The sequence below is a fragment of the Lycium barbarum genome, chromosome 1 (genome assembly GCF_019175385.1).
Source record: "Lycium barbarum isolate Lr01 chromosome 1, ASM1917538v2, whole genome shotgun sequence".
Lineage (NCBI taxonomy): Eukaryota > Viridiplantae > Streptophyta > Magnoliopsida > Solanales > Solanaceae > Lycium > Lycium barbarum.
This window is the reverse complement of record NC_083337.1, coordinates 132491583-132512242: the sequence shown is the minus strand read 5'-3', so window position 1 is coordinate 132512242 and position 20660 is coordinate 132491583. Positions and strand designations below refer to the sequence as shown.

Sequence of the window (20660 nt, the reverse complement as noted above, 5' to 3'; positions counted from 1 at the left end):
TTTTTTACATCTTATTTCATTTAAAAAAAAAAAAACTTCATTATCTGGCCAGAAAATATTATCTCCGGCGATGCTCAGAGATGGTGATCAGATTGTCTGAAATGATGGTCTAATGGTCTCAGCTTTCTCCCTCTTTTCTTTGTCTTTTAATTCCTTTCAAAAAGTTTCATTTTTTCCGATCCAAAAAGTTTGAAAATAAGGCCGAAATTCTCACTCGCCGGAAAATATCATCTCCGGCAACATTCTAACGGTGGTCCGGTGACATACTATTAGAAAGAAGAAGAAGAAAAAGAAGAAAAAGAAGAATAAGAAGAAAGAGAAATAAGGTTACTTGAAAAGAAAAGTAAATGAGAAAGAAGAAAAAAAGAAACAAAAATTTGAAAAAAAAAAGAAGGAAAAATATGTTGCAACAATGTTTCACGCGCCCATTAACCATTTTTTGTGCCATCTCAGCATCAGATGTTAAATTGACACACATTTGTGAAGGTTGGGGTGTCTAACTGGTGCAAGTCTATGTTGGAGGGCCTAAGTGGAATATACGGACAATTTGAAGGGTCAACTTTGGCCTCCATAAAAACGATACATGTGATACTGAATAAATGGTACACGTGATTTCGTGGGGACCACAGACTAGAAGTTGAACGAAAACAAGAAGTCGGACAAAGATGTAACACTCTTTGTTTTGACAATACGAAATGCAATCCTCCACTCTTTTATCCAATTGCATGTGAAACTACATACCGCCATACTTCTGTTGCTAATGAGCTACAATACTATACTCCTTGAGATTCAATTTAGTTGAAGATGCTTGTCTGAATTTATGTGATAGAATTTGTCTAGACACCACATTTAACAAAGAAAGATTTTTAAGACCTATAGTGTAAAATAAGTTATAGATATTTATGTGGTTATAAATTATCTCATTAAAGGTAAAATGAATATTTTAAAGTTAAATTGTTACTAATTATGAAGTAAAAAAGATATCATTCTCTTTTAGAATGACAAAAAACAAGGCTGTCAACTAAATTGGGATAGAGAAAATATGACTTTTTATCCTTTTCTTAAGCATGCAATATTGAAATAAGATTACTATTTACTAATTACTACTATTAAAAAGAACAAATTTTAATGTGAAGGATAATTACAACCGGAAAGGGAATTGAGTATGTAGCGGTTGCTACAAGGGTCCGGAATCAAAATGCCCCCCAAAAAACCATTTTGAACCAAAATATCCTAACAAAAAACAATGTTACAAAAGTACCTTTAGCGCAGTAAAATACTGCGCTATAACACTTCACGGTGACGGAGCCGTTAAGTACTATGGCGCAGTATTTTAGTGCGCTATACAAATGTTTCTCTCACCTATAGCGCAGTAAAATACTGCGCTATAAGACTCCACCATTTTCCAAAACATTACATTTTCACTCCTTTTTACGTAGTTTATCTTTTTTACGTAGTTTAGCCATATATTAATCATGCTTTGAGATTCCGGAACTTCAATATTTTATATAGAACTCTAGTTATATTTGTACAATTAATAAAATAGGCTCAACACATCAAGAATACGCAATACTTTGGATTGTCGTTTTAGTGGTTGAAAAGTGCTCGAAGTCCTTTTTTGTTTGAAGACTTGTAGTCATTAGCTTTAAGTCATTTATCTTTTAGGGTTTCGTCTTATTTTTAAATTAATGCTTAACTTTATTTCGAATGTGTCACGTTTTTTTTATTATCAATTTAGGATGTGAAACTATAAACAATAATAAAGACTAAGATAATATTTATAAATATGCAAAAAATATATAATATTTACGATAAATTGTACAACACTAATGTATATACACTATCGAGGATGGGTCCCACATGTAGTATGCCGGAGACTATCCCTAGGCCTAAGGCTCATACCATCCCCACCGCCCTCACCATCGTCTCCATCGCCCTTTTTCCTCTTAATAACCGGGCGCTCCAAGTCATGATCATCTCCTCTTCTCCTAGCCCTTGCGCCCTTAACTGGAACGTGTTTCTTCTTGGGATCTAGTCCCGCTGGCACGCTCAGAACCTCAGGCTGAGCTAGGTCTGGAAACTCGACCTCTTCCTCGTCAGGAGTTGCCACCGCGGGCGCTGAAGCATGAACCTAAAAAATATATAATAATTAGTACCATTTCTTATTTATATTGAATACATTAATGTTATTTATTTAATCAAACTTGTGTGTTAACGGGTGCCTGAGTAGGCTCCTGAGATGGGTCTGTAGGCTCCTGAGATGGGTGTGGTGGTGAATATGAGGTAGTCTCCTGGACGAGATGCTGTTCGAAGTCCAAGTAAAGGTTATAAAAATTAAATAAATATTTACCTTATATTGAATAAAATTAGTTTTAAGTAAAAAACTTACATGCGTCTCGGTAGTCTCATAAGAAGACACCTCTGCCACGGCAGGCTGATGAGAATGCTCCTGAATGGGTAGCTCCTGTGGACCCACTGGCGCCGAATCCTAAAATATGAAAAAAATGAAATAATAAATAACATTCTTATTTAAAATAAGTACTTTAAATAATCAAATATGTATATTAAATATTGACCTTATATTGAATAAAATAAATTTTAATGAAAATCTTACCTATGGCTCGGTAGTCATATGGGAAGACACCGTTGGCTCGGCAGACCCATGAGAAAACGCCTGAGTGGGTGGCTCTGGTGGACCCGCTGGCGCCGAATCCTAAAATATAAAATATTACTAAATAATGAGTAACATATATATATTTAAAATAAATAATTTTAAAGGAACAAATAAGTATTTTAAATACTAACCGGGATCAAAAACTCATTGAATTCAAGAATCCTGGCTCCCTCTAAATTCCTCACAGGCCGCTCATCAGCTAATGAAGCGTGTAACGCCGCCTAATTAACGTTATCACGCTCCTCCATGTATGTATTCTGGCTCGGCTGTGATGAAGACCCGGGTATCTCAGCAAGTAAGAGCGCCGGCGTAAACGTAGGTGAGTCCCCAGGTGAGCTGCCACCGGCCTGGAACGGCTGCGGATGGACTAGACCGTGAACGCCCTCTGGAATAGGATCGGCCTCATCCGCCTCATCTACCAGATGGTGTCCTCCACTACCAGGTCCTCTCACTACCAAAAAATGGGTAATTTGCGGAGGCTGAAAGTTGCAATTCGTGGGAGTTTTAGCCTCCTCAAGCAATTAGTGGAGGCTAAAACCCCAACGAATTACAACTTTTAACCTCCACAAATTACCCTTTTATTTGTAGTGTCTAGCAGCAGCGCCGCGTCCTCTACGCGCACGGCGTCCTCTGCCAGCACGGCCTCCTCCTCTGGGAGCACCCGGTCCTGCCTGATACTCAGCCTCCGGAACAGGCTCCTCCCTGCGCCTAATCTCGCCTGCCTGCAGGATACCATCCTCGGATATCCGTACCATCTCCGCGGCAAGCCCCGCAAGCCCAGGGTAAGGCGTATGCTCTAACCCCAAGATGCGTAAACGTTGTACGACCACCAGCTACATTTGTGTTTAACAGAAAAAAAAAGTTTATTTTTAAAACGTAACAATTAATGCAATTAAATAAATCTAAATACGATAAACTTACCAATGCCACATACTGCCCTGCGAGTGCCGAGTATCCTACATCCCTAGGGGGACGCAAAGCTGGGTTGCCGATCAATCGGTGTGTGATCTGATGATACCAGCGCATGTAATGCTCAATGGGAGTCAAATGACCGACCACCGCTAAAGTGTCCAACCTGTTCTCCTAACAGTGGAGCTGGACATCCATGAAAGCCAGAAAATTATCATCAATGGCAGCCCGATCGTCCCGCTGGTAGTGTCGAAGCTCATGACGGACATCAGGGGGTATACTCTGTGTATGCCCAAACTGTCGTAAGACATGCTCGGGCATGTGATCCTCTACGATGTCCAGGTGTATCAATAGACACCGCGACCTCCAAACCCCTTGACCTGCCCTACAGAAGGGCGGCAAACCATCTAATATAGCAGCGTACGACGTCCATATAAATAGTTGCATAACATATAAATACAAATCAGTGATCACCAAGTAGAAAAGACGTTTAATTAAATTATTAATGTAAATTTAAATAGTTTTACCGCATCGTCAGTCATGTGATCAAGCTGGTCCCGGAATGGAAGAATATTGTGGTGTGTATCCACATCCGGGTCAAAACCCGCTGTCCACCTCCTCACATAAGGCATGTCAATCTCGAGGTGATGCCTAGGTACGGGCTGAAAAGGCAGCATCCTCTCCCACGCCCATAACTGTAAGCGATATTAGAAAATATAATTTTTTAGTCGTCCTTTCAAGAGGTTTGTTTACATTAAAGGACGCACACTTAAAATATTACCTGGAGAAGAGCAAAAAATCCACACACATCTCTGACAGCACCAATAGACGCTCGGCACAGGCATCTGTAAAGATACGCCAAAACAGCACCGCCCCAGCTGTAGTCTCCCAAGCGGTCCAGATGCTCCAAGAAAACCAAATAACGTAAACTGACAAAGTCACCCGATGAGTTCGAGAATAAGATGCCCCAGAATATAATAAGCAGGTACAAACGGGCATGATGATCAACATCGTCCTGCGGGGTGCCGTCCACAACCGGATCCAGACCCTCCAAATAAGTGCAGAGTGCACTAAGCTGAACTCGACTCTGTCCCGATATCTGGGCCGCGGCATCAGGCACGAAGTGGGTGAGCCTAGTCAATTCTGTAACCCACGTCTGACCAGGAGGAGGCTCGTACCGAGTGTATAGTGGCTCTCCATCTACCCGCAATCCAAAGAGGACCTCCACATCCTGAAGTGTAATCGTGGCCTCACCAGTGTGAAGATGGAAGGTATGTGTCTCTGGCCTCCACCGCTCAACCATAGCCGTGATGAGCGCCCAATCATGCTATACCCGACCAACGGACACGCAACGGTAGATGCCGCCCCGAAACAATATCTCCAACACGCGAGGGTGTGGGGGGTGCTCGCGTAAAAGAGCCCACGCTCTCTACAGCCTACGGGGACGGATCCTAGTAGATATTCCTATAGTACCGGCCCATAATAACTCTGACCTATGATTGTCTTGCAAAGACAATACTGATCTATCAGCGGGCCCCGGGTGATCATCGGGCCCCGGGTGAGCATCGGGCGCTGAGGGAACATCGGGCCCAGGGTGAACATTCGGATCCATGAAAGAGTCCGGTCTGTACAAACTAAATTAGTCATTATTCTTGAAATGAAAGATAAATTATATTAACTAATTAATAATTTGTAGGGAATATGTGAATTATGTAGTATTATATCCTGTGAATAATTAACATGCGATATGCAGTAAATTTAATATGTGATAGTAAGGACACATATGTGATGGCAAAGATTTTTAAGTTAATTACTTTTGAATTATGTAATGGCAAAGACTTGTTAAGTTAATTAGTTTGGGAATCGAAATTCAGCAGTAATATTTGTTTGGAACTCTATTTTGAATATGTGATATATTTTTAGTTGACCAAATAGCCAACACAACTACGATAAAATTAAACTAAAAGAGTATATTCGCCGACCACATATTTTCCTACAAACTTTACATTTTTTCGTTAGCTTATGTATTTATGAAAAGAAGAACTTTAACTATTCTTTTTAAGATAATCTTTTTTTATTCAACATATATATTCACGCTTTTAAAATTATATAGATTAACATTTCATAATCATTTACAACTTGTTTGGATGGTTGTTACCTATTGTATTATATTATGTTGTTAGTTTAAATAAATTTTTTGCTTTGATTGTTACTTTAATTTTATTGTTATGTAACGACGAAAGGTCCTATTTTATGTAACCACTGATTTGGTCCTATACAATACAACAGAATACGATAAATGTCAAAACAATACATAACAATCATCCAAACAAAGTGTTAACAACATAATAATTCATTACCAATCAACTTCTTTCAATTCATAAACAATATTTAACAACTAATAAATTCATAATCAATTTAACAAATAATCAATTAACAAAATAATAATTCATTAACAATTCATAAATAATTAACAAATTAACAACTCATAAACATATAACAAATTAACAATTCATAAACATTTAACAAATTAACAATTCATAAACATTTAACAAATAATGAATTAAAAAAAAAATCGGAACAGTGGCAAAAGCCACTGCCCAGTCCGAACCAGAACAAAAAAAAAATGTTTTTTTTTTGGAAAATAGCAAGGATTAAATGTGAAGCAAGCTTAGAATATAATGTATATAACAAAATAATAACAAAAGTTCATAGTAGAAAACCTTAGTCGAAGATTTTTTGTAGAGTTATTTTAATCGAGTTGTACGCCGCTTTTTCCCAAAATTCGAACTTAGAATCTTGCTCCTTGACTTGAATATACCGAGAATCTAAACTTTCCGGACGAAATTTAATAGAAAACGACGTTTTTGGATGTGGGGACCACCTTGGTATCGCCTCCAATGGCGTTTTTCAATTTTTTTTTTTTGCCACTGGAGGGACCAGTGGTGGAACCCGACGGGGTTTTAGTTGGGTCATATAGCGTAGTATTTTATTGCGCTATAGGAGAGAGACACATTTGTATAGCACAGTAAAATACTGCGCTATAGCACTTAACGACTCCGTCTCCGTGAAGTGCTATAGCGCAGTATTTTACTGCGCTAAAGGTATTTTTGTAACATTTTTTTTGTTGGGGTATTTTGGTTCAAAATGATTTTTTTGGGGGCATTTTGGTTCCGGACTCTTGCTACAACCGGAAAGGGAATTGAGAGCAAATAGTAGGTAAAAGAAAGGAAGACAAAGGACAACAAATCACAAATATTCATTACAATACAAATAGAATATTTTGACTTCAAACAATATCTTAACTAGATTGATATCAAAAGAAATTCTAAAACTAAAAATTAACTTGAGAAGAATTAAGGAAGAATACATTAAAGAGAGCGAAAAGGCAAACTTGAAGAATATGAAGAATAAACAAGGAAGATGCAAGTGTGATAGCAAGTATTGGAGAGCTTACGCTTTGCAGTTTGCACTTTGCACTTTGTAGATAAACGGCCAATGAGTATAGATTACTCATTAAATGACAAATGAATAGAATTATGAAATTATGATAAACAATTAGAAGAAGTCTTTGACTTTTGAATTTATTTCGTTTGAGAATTGATATGAGTTAATTTTTGAGTATTTAAGTAAGTATTAAAGCGAAATTTATTAAGCAATTTTGGCTCATATTTAGAAAAGTTCTTTGCGTTTGCTATCCATTTTCAGATATGGTATTGCATAATAATTTTTTGGCAGAATTTTAAGAGGAGATGGGAGATGGAGGAAAACAGTGATCATTGTCTTAGAAGATACTTGTTCCGTTCAAGATTTCCTTCATTTATACATCGGTAATCATTATAAAATAGCTGTATAATATGTGTATAATTTTTGTGTATACATTGTACACTGAGTATATATTTATTATACACAAATTATATAGAAAAATAAGCATGAACAGTGGATACTGATAAAAATATATTTAATGTATATATATGTATTGTAATTGAAGTGTATCTACACAGTATATAATGCATATACCTATTTATAAGCATGCAATCCTCATACAATTTGTATACACGATGCATATGTAGTGTAATATAGTTAATAATGCATACACACACTGTTAACATGTATATAAAGTGAATAACTTATATATCTTGTTTATATAAAGTACATAATCTTTCTCTCACAGAAATTCTCTCATTCTTTCTTTTAGATCTTAATATTTTTAGTTTGGTAGGTAAAGTTTACGGTGGATGAGACTGGTCTGGGGATGGATGAATTTGATTTTTGTTAATTTAATACTTAGAGGTGTAATTAGGGTGGTCTGGTGGTGGCAGTGTGGTGGTAGAGGTGCGATTGTAGCTGAGTGGTAGTACGCTTATATTTGTTAGCCATTATAATTTATTTTATATGACTATAATTTGTATATTGAAATTTTGTGGCCATCCAGTTGTTTGATATTTTTACCAGGTGGCTACACATATAACTTTCCCCTCATGTATCAAGAAAAATGGGCCAGTAGTTGAATGAATGAAGGAGGCGTCTTCGTTTCATTTTTTTGCGCGGATTTCCCTTCAAAGGCACTGGTCTTTAATTTTTGTCCCTCAAATTGTTGATCTTTAATTTTCATTTTTTTGCGCGGATTCCCCTTCATTTGGGGTGGTCTTTAATTTTTTCCCTTCAAATTGGTGGTCTTTATGTTTTGCCCTTCACCTAATACTCCGAGGTTGTGGGTTCGAACCCCAGCTCATAAAAAAATAAAAAATAAAAAAATCGCAAGACAGATATTTGAATTCGCAAGATAGAATTTTGCTTCAAAACTCTACCTTGCGATTCTTTTAAATTTTTGACTGAGCGGGGGGTTCGAATCCGAAATCAAGGGATTTTTAGCAAAGCGCAAAAGTTAAAGACCACCAATTTGAGGGGTAAAAATTAAAGACCACCCCCAGCGAAGAGCAATCCTGCAAATTGCCCTTTAAATTTTACCCTTCGCCTAAAAAAGTGGACAAAAATATCTTGAGGTTCTAGGTTCGAACCCCAGCTCAGTGAAAAAAAAAATTCGCAAGGCAAGGTTTCACAAAAGTTCTGTCAGAATTTAGTTATGCCTCAAGGCAAATTATGTCTTATAAGGCGGAATTTAGCTATGCCTTAAGGCATGACTTCTATAGTTCTAAGTTATGCCTTGCGATTTTTTTTACTGAGTTGGGATTCGAACCTAGAATCTCGGGGTATTTTCGACCACTTTTTTAGACAAAGGACAAAAGTTAACCAACAATTTGAGGGCCAAAAATTAAAGATCACCACAAAATAGGGCCATTTTTTTTGCGCGGATTGCCCTTCTTTTAGGGTGGTCTTTAAATTTTGCCCTTCATATTTGTAGTCTTTAAATTTTGCCCCCCATATTGCTAGTCTTTAATTTTTGCCATTCGCGTTACAACCCTGAGCTTCGCGCAGAAATCATGAGGTTTTGGGTTCGAACCCCCGCTCAAACATAAATTTAAAAAAAATCGCAAGACAAGGTTTGGGTCGTGTATATGCCGGACCCGGCATACTCATGCCTTATGGGCAGACTTGGCATAAGTATGCTGGGTCCAGCATAACTTTGGTTATTCCTTAACAAGTGTATGCCGGGTCCGGCATATTTATTGACAGACATTTAGTTAAGCCTTAACTAAAAGTCTTTTCCTAGTTATGCCTTATGGGGTAGACTTTTAGTTAAGGCATAACTAATAGTATACCCCATAAGGCATAATTTTTCCTTATGACATAGACTTTATCTTATAAGACAAACTTTTAGTTATGCCTTAAGGAAAAGTTCCGCCTTATGGGGCAGACTTTTAGTTATGCCTTATGGGGCAGATTTTTAGTTAAAGCATAACTAAAAGTATACCCCTAAGGCGGAACTTTTCCTTAAGGTATAAATTTTGCCTTATAGGGCGGAACTTATAGTTATGCCGGGTCCGGCATAACTTTAGTTATTCCTTAAGGAAAAGTTTCGCCTTATAGGGCATACTTGTAATTATGTCTTATGGGGCACATTTTTAGTTACGGCGTAACTAAAAGTTTACCTTAAAAAGTAAATAAAATAATATATATATATATATATATATATATATATATATATATATATATATATATATATATATATATATATATACACGCCTGAAGGCAAAGTCTGCCCCCATCGGCAAACTTTTGGTTAAACATAACTAAAATTCTGCCGGTGGGGGCATAGCGAAATTTAAACTCTGCCTTGCGATTTTTTTTTTAATTTTTAACTAAGTGGGAATTCGAACCTGAAACTCATGAATTTTAGCCGAAGAGCAAAAATTAAAGATTACAAATATGAGGGGCAAAATTTAAAGACCACTCCGAAAGAAGGGCAATTCTGCGAATATTTGGGCAATCGTGCGAACTGCCCGGTTGGTTTAGTCCCACGTAATTTTATAATTTGTTATTCTGCTAATAAAACTATACATTTGGTTAAATAGGAAACAAAAAAAAATATTATCCATCATACTGTTATTTCAAAAACAAATCCTATATTTTTCTTCTATTGTCTTTCCCGTGTTCGTTCTTTGACGATTTTGTTGATTGATAAGAAATGACAGTAGTGATTGAAAATAAATTTGATTGGATCAACAAGTTCATACAAAATTTGAATTATATTCGAAATTAAAGTCACATTAGCCCGAGTTAACCTGTCGAATTATTCCCTTCTTTGGGGGTGGTCTTTAATTTTGCCCTTCACTTACAATACCCCGAGGTTTGGGTTTGAACTCCAGCTTAGTCATAAAAAATAAAATAAAAATTTACAAGGCAAGGCTTCACGAAAAGAGGCAACGTCTACCGCATAAGGCAGTCTTTAATTATGCCTTAAGGCAAACTCTGTCGCATAAGGCGGACTTTTTGCAAAGCCTTGCCTTGCGATTTTTTTTTGACTGAGCTGGGATTCGAACCCAGAACCTTGGGGTATTTTCAACCACCTTTTTAAGCGAAGGGCAAAAATTAAAGACCAGCAATTTGAGGGGCAAAATTAAAGATCAGTGCCTTTGAAGGGAAATCCGCGCAAAAAATTGAATTAATAAAACTAAACTTATTGCTTCTAGAAAACTAAATTGTTAATTACATTTTGGGCCGGTCCATTAAATTGGACCTCTGCAAGACGAGCTTCATTTAGAGTCTTCAACCCTATGGGTCCAATAGAACTTCTTGGAGGCTATTTGGTCACAAACTTTAGCTCACATTTATATAAAGGGATCACATATTTTTTTTTTTGGAAGGCATCTGGCTATTGGAAGAAGAGAGTAACAACATTCGCATAATCGCCCTCCAAAAGTCTCTAGCAAGAAGGAGAATTATAGATGTCTTTCCTCAAAAATAATCCGCAGTGCTACCAAAAGTTCCTTGAAAGATTCGGCACATGCATCATTAGAAGTTCATCCTTAATTATTCGAGAAAGATATTACATCGACCCTCGAATCAAGTTGAATAACCTGGAGATTAGAATTATGGGATATAAACAAAATTTTATGCACGCACTGATTTTGTTTTGTTATTTTTGCTGTTGAATTTTCGTATTTTAAAATTTATTACAAATAATATTTCGGCACACTCGCTGGGATCAACTCTTCCCTCACACTACTAAAAACACATAACATTTTGAGGGGGGGGGGGGGGGAATTGATGAAGAGCCTTAGGTAATCGAGGGCTTCCGATCGATAAATAAATCAATAGATAGTGTTTTTTTGGAAATTATCACTTCGGTGAAGAAAACCGATGTACACAGTTGATATTTTCTGATAGCCTTTATTGGTTAATTAAGTTACAAAGAAGACAATATTTTCTGATGCTATATAAGCGAGTGATCCATTGTATGATGGAATACAGGCATAAGCAGCGGAAGCAAATAGCCAGAATTAAACTTGCATGTAATATTAGACAACACATAATCAAACATAAAATCAATACCTCTCTCTTGAAGCGTGATCGTGATCGCAAATTGAACCCTCAAGCATCCAGGGTATCTTCCTTCAGTTCCACAGTGTATAGTTTTAGCTATTAACCTAAGTATTCTATGAAAAAGAATACTCGAGTGGCGAGTATTACGACTAAAAAAAGGTCTATCTCTTAGGGTTGAAAAGCCTTGTATATATACCCATGTTTTTGGGGTGTAACACCCTAGCAAAAACGTGTTTCCTTGCCCCAAGAATATTATTTTCCCTGTTCTAGAATAATCAGGCATAATAGGGACCATAGATTTAATAATGAACTTCCAATTGTGGTATTAATTCGGAATATGAATGAATTAATCCTACCACAATAATTACAATTTCTTCCACTAAAAAACAGTAATTGCACTCCTCAGTTTAATTTCAAAATCTTCTATTAAATCTTATTTAACTCCCCGTGTTAAGATTACAGATACCAATCACTTAAATTAAATTACTAATGATTTAATTGATTGACTAATTATATCCTTTATACTTCCGCTTAACTTATTTCATGTGACGGCTACAAAATCCACTTGCAGGGTTTTCACATGAAAACTTATATACATCCATAAAGGGGTATCATCAATATCAAAGTCTAGATATGTATTCTATGTTAGGAGTCGCGAGAGGTGGCCATGGTAGGCACTAGAGGGACTGGTGGTGGAATGGAGAAGTCCAAGGGAAGGTGGAAGCGAAGAAGGTGGCGTATGCGGCGTTAATAAACAATAAGGATGAGGAAGAGAAGCAGATGAATAGGAAAAGTATAAGATGGCGAGGAGGGAGGTAAAGTTAGCAGTTACGGTGGCCAAAAATGGCAGCTTCTGAACGCTTGTGCGCTAAGCTAAGGGACAAAGGCGAGGATAAGATGTTGTACAGGCTAGATCAAGTGAAGTGCATCAAGGATAAGGACGGCAAAGTACTAGTGGAGGATACTCTCATTAAATAGATATGGCAGTCGTACTTTAATAAACTCTTGAATGAATAAGGGGACAGAGACATTGTATTAGGAGATTTGGAGCACTCGGCGAGGTGTCGCATTTTTCGATATTGTAAGAGGATAAAGGTTGAAGAGGTTAAGGGTGTCGTTTGCAGGATGCGATGGGGAAGAGCGACCGAGCCCGACGAGATCCCGGTGGAATTTTGGAAGAGCGCAAGCAGGGCAAGTGTGGAGTGACTGATGAAGTTGTTTAATGTCATTTTTAAGATGGTGAAAATGCCCGAAGAATGGAGGTGAAGTACAATGGTTCCTTTGTACAAGAACAAGGGCGACATTCAGAGTTGCAATAACTACAAGGGTATCAAGCTGCTAAGCCATACTATGATAGTATGGGAGAAGGTGGTAGAGATGAGGGTGTGGAGAGGCGTGTCTATTTCTGAGAACCAGTTTGGATTCATGCCAGGACGCTCGACTACAGAAGTTATCCACCTTGTAAGGAGATTAGTGCACCAGTATAGGGAGAGGAAGAGGGATTTTCATATGGTATTCATCGACCTAGAAAAGTCATACAACAAAGTCCCAATAGAGGTTTTATAGAGTTTCTTGGAGGCTAAAGGTGTACCGATTGAGTACACTAGGGCGATCAAGGACATATATGATGGAGCCAAGACTAGGGTAAGGACAGTAGGAGGAGACTCGGAGTACTTCCTAGTGATGATGGGGTTGCATCAGGGATCAACTCTCAGCCCGTTTCTATTTGCCTTGGTGATGGATGGATTGACGCGGCAAATCCAAGGTGAGGTGCCATGGTGTATGTTATTCGCGGATGACATAGTTCTGATTGATGAGACTCACAGTAGGATTAACACTAAGCTGGAGGTTTGGCGAGAAACCCTGGAGTCTAAAGGGTTTAGGTTGAGTAGAACCAAGACAAAATACTTGGAGTCCAAGTTCAGCGACACAACGCATGAGGTTGGCATAGAAGTGAGGCTTGGTACCTAAGGTTATTCAAAAGAAAGGAAGTTTCAAGTATCTTGGGTCTATTATCCAAGGGAATGGTTAGATTGACGATGATGTCACTGACGAGGCCAAAGTGCATAGGAAAATTCGCTCGTACTCTGTCAAATTCTAATATAGTTTAAGATATCGTCCCACAGAGATTGGAACCACCTAGGCTACAGATGTGTATTATCTTGGGTACTATTTGAGAGAATCAAATTGATGAAAGGAGAGGTTTTAAAATTATTAATTACTTAAAATAAAATAAACAACTTATTAGAAAATTTAAAAAGAAAAGAGTTGGGAGTCGTTGAATCCACTTGGCACAATTATAATAAAATCTCATTCTATTAAATTCCACAAAAGAATAGAAAATCTTATTTGACTTGATTTGTGTTATGAGGAATAAAGACCTCTTGCGATTAGCCCTTAAAATCACTAAACTTATTTGAGTCAGTCCCTCAGCGAGAATTAGAACTGAAAGAAATAAGATAGAGACCCCTCAAATCATTAAACTTATTTGAGTCAATCCCTCTGTGAGAATTAGGACCGAAAGAAATAAGATAACAATTTTAAACCAACAAAATTATTTGAGTTAATCCCTCCTTGAGAATTAGGACTAAAAGAAATAATATTGAGATTTTTTAATCGATAAACTAGCTTGAATTAATCCCTCCGTGAGAATTAGGACTAAAAGAAGCAAGATCAAAGATTTGAATATCAAGACATGAAAAAAAATCAAAGTAAAGACAATATTATAACATCATACCAAGCTTTTTCAACTATCCAACAAAAAGAAACTACTCCATTAAGGAGTATGTAAGAAAGAAATAAAAAATAAAATACTACTCCCACAAATATAAAATAAAAAGAAGAGAAATAAAGCGAAGACTATTTCTTGTATCTTGCTAAAAATTTGACGCCCTTTGTCTTCAGAGTAGCTTGCTACTTATAGAAATGGATGCCTGACTTTTTCTCCATAGACGCATATGTGGATGTCACAGATGCGACTGTGGTGACGGACGCGTCTGTGGATGCCATAGATGCGACTATGGTGACGGACGCGTCTGTGGATGCCATAGATGCGATTGTAAATTTTCACAGATGTTTTTACGGAGTTGTAGATGCATAAGTGGTTCTCTTTTCTTTGGCAATTTGTTCCTTCCCTTTATTTCTCTTGTATTCCTTTTCCTGCAAGATTTGTTAGAAGATATGCAGGAATATGATAGTATTATTCATGTTTTATTTATAAATCTTATTTTTTATATACAAAATTACATGAATAATTTATATCCATCAGTCACACATCGTATTGGGGCAGGGTAGATGAAATGGAGGCTAGCATCCGGAGAATTGTGTGACAAAAAGGTGCCTCTAAAACTTAAAGGCAAGTTCTACAGAGCGGTGGTTAGACCAACTATGTTGTATGGAGTAGAGTGTTGGCCAGTCAAAAACTCTCACGTTCAAAAGATTAAAGTTGCGAAAATGAGGATGTTGTGATGGATGTGAGGGCATACTAGGAGAGATAAGTTTAGAAATGAAGATATCCGGGATAAAGTGGGAATTACCTCGATGGATGATAAGATGCTGGAAAAAAGAAGATGGTTTGGTCATGTGAAGAGGAGAGACACGAATGCCCCAGTGCGGAGGTCTGAGAGGTTGGCTATGGAAGGTTTCAGGAGAGGCAGGGTAAACCGAAGAAGTATTGAGGAGAGGTGATTAGACAAGACATGGCAAAGGTACAACTTACTGAGGACATGACCTTAGATAGGAGGTTATGCAGGACACAGATTAGGGTAGAAAGGTAGTAGGTAGTCGTGCGTTATTCTATTTAGAAGGTCCATAGTAGTACTCGTAGTACTACTTGTACAGTTTCTTGCCTTTTGAATTCTGATACATTCTGTTATTTCTTGTAGTGCAATTAGTGTATGTTTTTGTATATCAATTATAGTTACAGCCTTTTATCTTTTTTATCTGTGATAGCTATTGCCTCTTCTTCTTATTTTCCAGGCTGCTTTATCATATCTTTGTCGCTCTTATTATTTTCATTTTAATACTGCTTTGCTCTCCTTGTCCGTATCTAACCTTTTTTTTTTGTCACGCTCGAGGGTCTTTCGGAAACAACCTCTCTACCTTTCAAGGTAGATGTAAGGTCTGCGTAGACTTTACCCTCCCCAGACCCCACATTGTGGGAGTTCACTGGGTATGTTGTTATTGTTGCTGTTGTCGTTGTTGTTATTGTAAATGTTATCTGTTACTATCCAACCTGCCATATACATTTACTCAAAATAGAGTCGTACCTTTTGATAAATCAAAATAATAAACAAAATCACATTGATCATAATAATTATATCAAGATTAAGAGTATAAGTACAATTAATGAACTAGATAAGTTGTTTTATATATTCAGTACAAAACATTTATCTCTACTTGGCCCGTTCAATACATACAAAATGTACTAGCACAAGAAGACGGAACTATACCGTTCTCATAATGAAGATAAATTATATTTAATCTTGTGCTACAATCATACTAATGGTTTTGTCCGATTTCCATCTTAGATTGTGAACATAACTTTATACCTATAAAAACCGATGATTAAATCTTCCGTGTATAAGCTAAACTCTATACACTAAATCATTTACTACTATATAAGTAAAGGACACACATATGAATACATGATCTATTTAAATCATTATTAAAAATGGAATAAACAATTATTACATAATAAGTACTATATCCAAACACATGATTAATAGTGTCTATCCCAATTTTATAATGTCGCCCCCGTGTAGTTAAAGTACTTTTACATAAGGGGTTGATATATATATATATATATATATCAATTTATATTATTGTTCGTTCTTAATTAAATTATTAGCTAAGATATATACATATAGAAGAAGATGAGACAGTGATCAGTTCTAAATTAAAGCTAAGAATCTCAGTTACCTGCGAAACATTGGAATTCGAAAGGCACGGTTTGGCCATCCAATGTCAATTGATATTAATCTATCGGATACTGAATTTTCTTAATTTTAATTAGAGACAACCATGTGCTTGCATGTTGTTTATTCTTTGGTGCAGTTATATGCCCGAATCAACAGCGTGAAATTTACCACAAGCCCATAACTCAAGAGATATGGGCAAAATAAAGGCACTTTGGAAGGACAATTAATTAAATTTCTCCCCATAATGAACACATCATAGCAGAGATAATAATAATTAATGATCAACTGCGTATACCTCTGCATCTCAATCAAAAGTTGGTGACTCTAATATTAAGCTAAACCACTGTATAAAAGAAAGAGTTTAATTAATATACACTGACGGTGTAACCTTTTTTTACACAGTAGGTTACTAATTTGTTACTATCTTAATTTGAATTTAACTAATATACACTGAAGGTAAGATTTTTTTTTTTTTTTTACACATTCGGTTACTAATTTGTTACCATCTTAATTTTCAGCTTTCGTTTAGAATTTTTGATGTTAAACAGAAAGAAGAAGAAAGCCCGGAGTAATCAAGTTTACGCCACTATTCTAAATTTAATGGCCATGGGTCATATCTGATCCATGAACCTCAATTCACGATAAAAATTAGTGACAAATAAGTTTTGTAGCTAAATTATTTAGCAGCGAAGTTGGTAGCAGAGTTGACGTAGCAGAGTCTGCTGGAAATTTAGCTTTAAAATTAATGGTGATTAGTCAACAAGTTGACGTAGCAGAGTCTGCTGGAAATAATGAACAAGATGTTCATTAGTTGTTTGTGTAGGATGAACAGCATCCCAGAAGATATATTTGGAGGGATTCACACATGTTGGATCAAACCTATTGCACAAAGGACCCATCTCTACTGAACCAGTTCCACAGCATCCTTCATGGATCCGATCATATCCTAATTTAGAAGAAAGAAAGAGAAATATTAAACAATTAATTGTCCTCTACATGTCCAAAAGGGTAATCCAAGCAAAAATATTTGTTTGATACGATAAAAATCATATTTTAGGATAATGTTTTCTAAACGATATTAGAAAATGCCTCCAATGAAAACATTCTCTATCAAAAAGGAAATTAAATGACTTCTCTAATGTATGGTGGAAGTCATTTTCTTTATAACTATATATCTTAATCTTTAACTTCATACCGCATGATGCAATTAGCACTTAAACATTACTGTTAATCTTTTAATAGTTAAGGATTTCATTAAACCAATGATATATAATATTAGAGCTAGCTGCTTGTCTTAGCTGATTACTATTGAAGTTAATTTTTTAAATAAGTTATATGGATGAAAGTGCTAAAATTATAATAAAAAATTATTGTGTTTGATAAAACGAGATGCCGGTAAATAACTTTTCATTGAAATGTCCTCAAATCTATTTAAAGTTATTTTACATAAAAATGATAAATGATGGCAGTAAATAGAGAAATAATTAAAGCTATGGTTTAGAAAGAGTATTTTGGAGCTTACAAAAGATATTCTATTTGGGATAAAAAAAAATTAAAAAAAAAAGTGCGTATAAGCTATATAAAATCATAAAACCAACTTACTGATTTGGGTTTAATAAAACTTCACTTATAATGTTTACCAGTAAGTCCGTTATAAGCTTAGCCAAACACCTTCAATCTTTTAATATATATTTTCTTTTGAACTTTTTTCCAACTCAATTGAAAACACTTTTTCTATGAAAATATTTTCCAATGCCAAAAATACTTTTTATAGTATATATTTAAGCTTACTTTTTGTTCTTTTGGGTGAAGTTAAATTTAAGCTTACCATAGGCTGATGGATTGTTTATCATGTCCAAAAGGGGATTGTAGACATCCATATAGATAAGTTTGGACCCAGAATATGTAGCTTGCAACCTGGAAATGAGTGCTTGAAGCTTATTGTTATAATTCTGTGAGTCCAAGTTCTGCTGTAGTCTGCAGACACGCTGAAACATATGAAAGCTTGGTAGAAAACTATTAATGGTCACTTGCACAGGCAAGCAGCCCACTGGTGGAAGACCTGCCACAACAATTTTTCTTGCTCCCATTTCATACAAATCCTGTCGTTCATATCAATAATACCCATGTTAGGCCACATCTGCCTTCACCCGAATTCAAGATTTAAATTCTATATATGGGATCAAAATTTGAGATTTTTTAGCTTTAAACCTACTATTATACTTTTAAAATTTGTGGGTTCAGTTCAGATCTACTATTTGTTTCAACATTTAATGAAATTTTTACATGTAAATTCATACGCCGCATCAAAAATACCGGGTTCAGATGAATCTGGGACTATAAGGAGGGATACGCCTCTGTCTGCCGTTTACAAGAGGCGAATTTAGAGCAGATTTTGTGGGTTATATATGCATTATGCAAAAAGCATTAATGTAATTTAAAATGCATACTCATAATAAGATAACTCTTTTGTTGACTTTAAATTTTGGTTGCGCCATAATGACCAGGACAACATGCCAAATTTCAGATTCAGGGTAAAGAGGAATCAATTCCAGTTTCCATAATGAACTCCATTTTTTGCTTATAGACTTCTCGTATGGACCTGGCTAGCTAATATGGTCATCAATATCACTCCAATCATGGATTATGTCTATGCTCAACCTAGCATTCTCTTGCACAAAGACGGGCTTTTTATTCTAAGAATTACTCAGGATGACATGTTCATCTTCTTGTGTAAAGAGAGTCTCCGAAATTTCATTCTTGATCATTGCATTTAGTTGGTCCTTAGGATTTATCTTTTCAGTGTACCAAGTTTCATATGTTATGGAGGTATTGGCCTTAAGTACCCCTCCCACCTATAACATCTCTTTTGCCGAAATAAACATGGTAGGGGTCCATGCCAAACCCCCCACCACCACCACGGGAGGTGAAAGACCGGGTGGACGGCTTAAAACAAAAACAAAAAAAAACAAGAAAACATATAAGAAGACAAAAAAAAAGGTTGTCCCCCTGTATGAGTTCATTAAAGTTTCATATTAATCATGACATGCAAGATTGAAATAATGTACTGAGGTAGACAAAAATAATAATACTTACATTGACAAAATCCTCAAGACTATTGAGCAGAAAATCATGGTAGCCTGACAAAGAAAGATATCTTCGAGTTGGCAACGTATAAAAATTATCACACACATCGTTCGTCCCCGCAGCGATCATAAACAGAGATTTTTCAACTATATACTTAACTTCTTTTTGCCCTACAACTTTTTGCATCCTCTTTAAAGCTTGCTCAAAGTAATTCAACTGATTCTCCATTGTCAACACATTATTTTCCTTGGCTGTAAGTTCATCTAAGCCTGAACCACCAGAAGCAAAACTAACTCCAGTTAACAAGTCCTTATTAGAGACCATAGGGTCTAAATAAGCTTGTAAAACTTGCTTTATTCCCAACTTTGAAGCTAAAATATCTGTTGTCAATTGCCCATTACAAAATCTTCCAGTTGGAACATGGCCTGGAAAGTCCTTGCCGTATGGCAAGTGATTGGCACGGACAATGGTAGAAAGGACATTGTTATTGCCAGGGTCGAAGATGGAGTCACCAAACGCGAAAATCGCAGTTATATTTGAAGAAGATGCATTAGTTAGAGGGGGTAGAAAGAAAAGAATATTGAAGAACACAATTAGTGAAAGGAGTAGGGTGGTTTTGGCTTGCATTTTATGTAGCTTCTTTTTTCTTCCCTTACTGAAAGGAGAAGAGGAAATGTATAGTTCATGAAGATGGTGTGAATTCTTATAATGAAACAGGATTATGAGTTAGTTTGGGACACCACTACCGTGCATTTCGGATCAGATGATCTGTTAGGAGTTTGCCTTATATTTGGAAAATGTTGCGAACACTTATGTAAATCTCTTTTTTCAAGTGAATTTTGTGAGGTTCTTTCTTATATTTTTTTGCACTCTCTTTTATACAGTAGATTGCTCATTTTCACACGTAGATGTAAGTGACTGATCAAACCACGTTAAATTATTATGTCTCTTTTGATAAATTTGTTTTTTAGTGTTTGATTTATCGTCTATTGAAATTTGCTTTGTTCATGACCTGATTATTTTGATACTAACAATGATCTTGGCACAAAGATCGAACTTGTATTCAACTAAGAAATAAAAGATTTTAAGTTGTGTCAACAAAGAAAAACGTGTATTTAACATGT

General features: G+C 36.2%; 1 protein-coding gene across 1 annotated transcript; it reads right to left on the bottom strand.

The window, feature by feature from the left end:
* Positions 1-17038: 17038 nt before the first annotated feature.
* LOC132603338 (GDSL esterase/lipase At2g40250-like) lies at positions 17039-20271 on the bottom strand. Its single transcript, XM_060316388.1, has 3 exons — positions 19546-20271; positions 18278-18551; positions 17039-17395 (listed from the first exon to the last, which is right to left on the bottom strand). Exons 1-3 carry the CDS (start codon positions 20161-20163, stop codon positions 17202-17204), a joined length of 1086 nt encoding a protein of 361 aa, XP_060172371.1. The 5' UTR covers positions 20164-20271; the 3' UTR covers positions 17039-17201.
* Between the last annotated feature and the right edge of the window lie 389 nt (positions 20272-20660).

Excerpts from the sequence above, each read along its gene's own strand:
- LOC132603338 (XM_060316388.1), bottom strand. The coding sequence starts at position 20,163 with ATGCAAGCCAAAACCACCCTACTCCTTTCACTAATTGTGTTCTTCAAT. Across the intron at positions 18,552-19,545 it reads GTCTTGAGGATTTTGTCAAT|GATTTGTATGAAATGGGAGC; the intron begins GTAAGTATTATT and ends TATGAACGACAG. Across the intron at positions 17,396-18,277 it reads AAACAATCCATCAGCCTATG|GATATGATCGGATCCATGAA; the intron begins GTAAGCTTAAAT and ends CTTCTAAATTAG.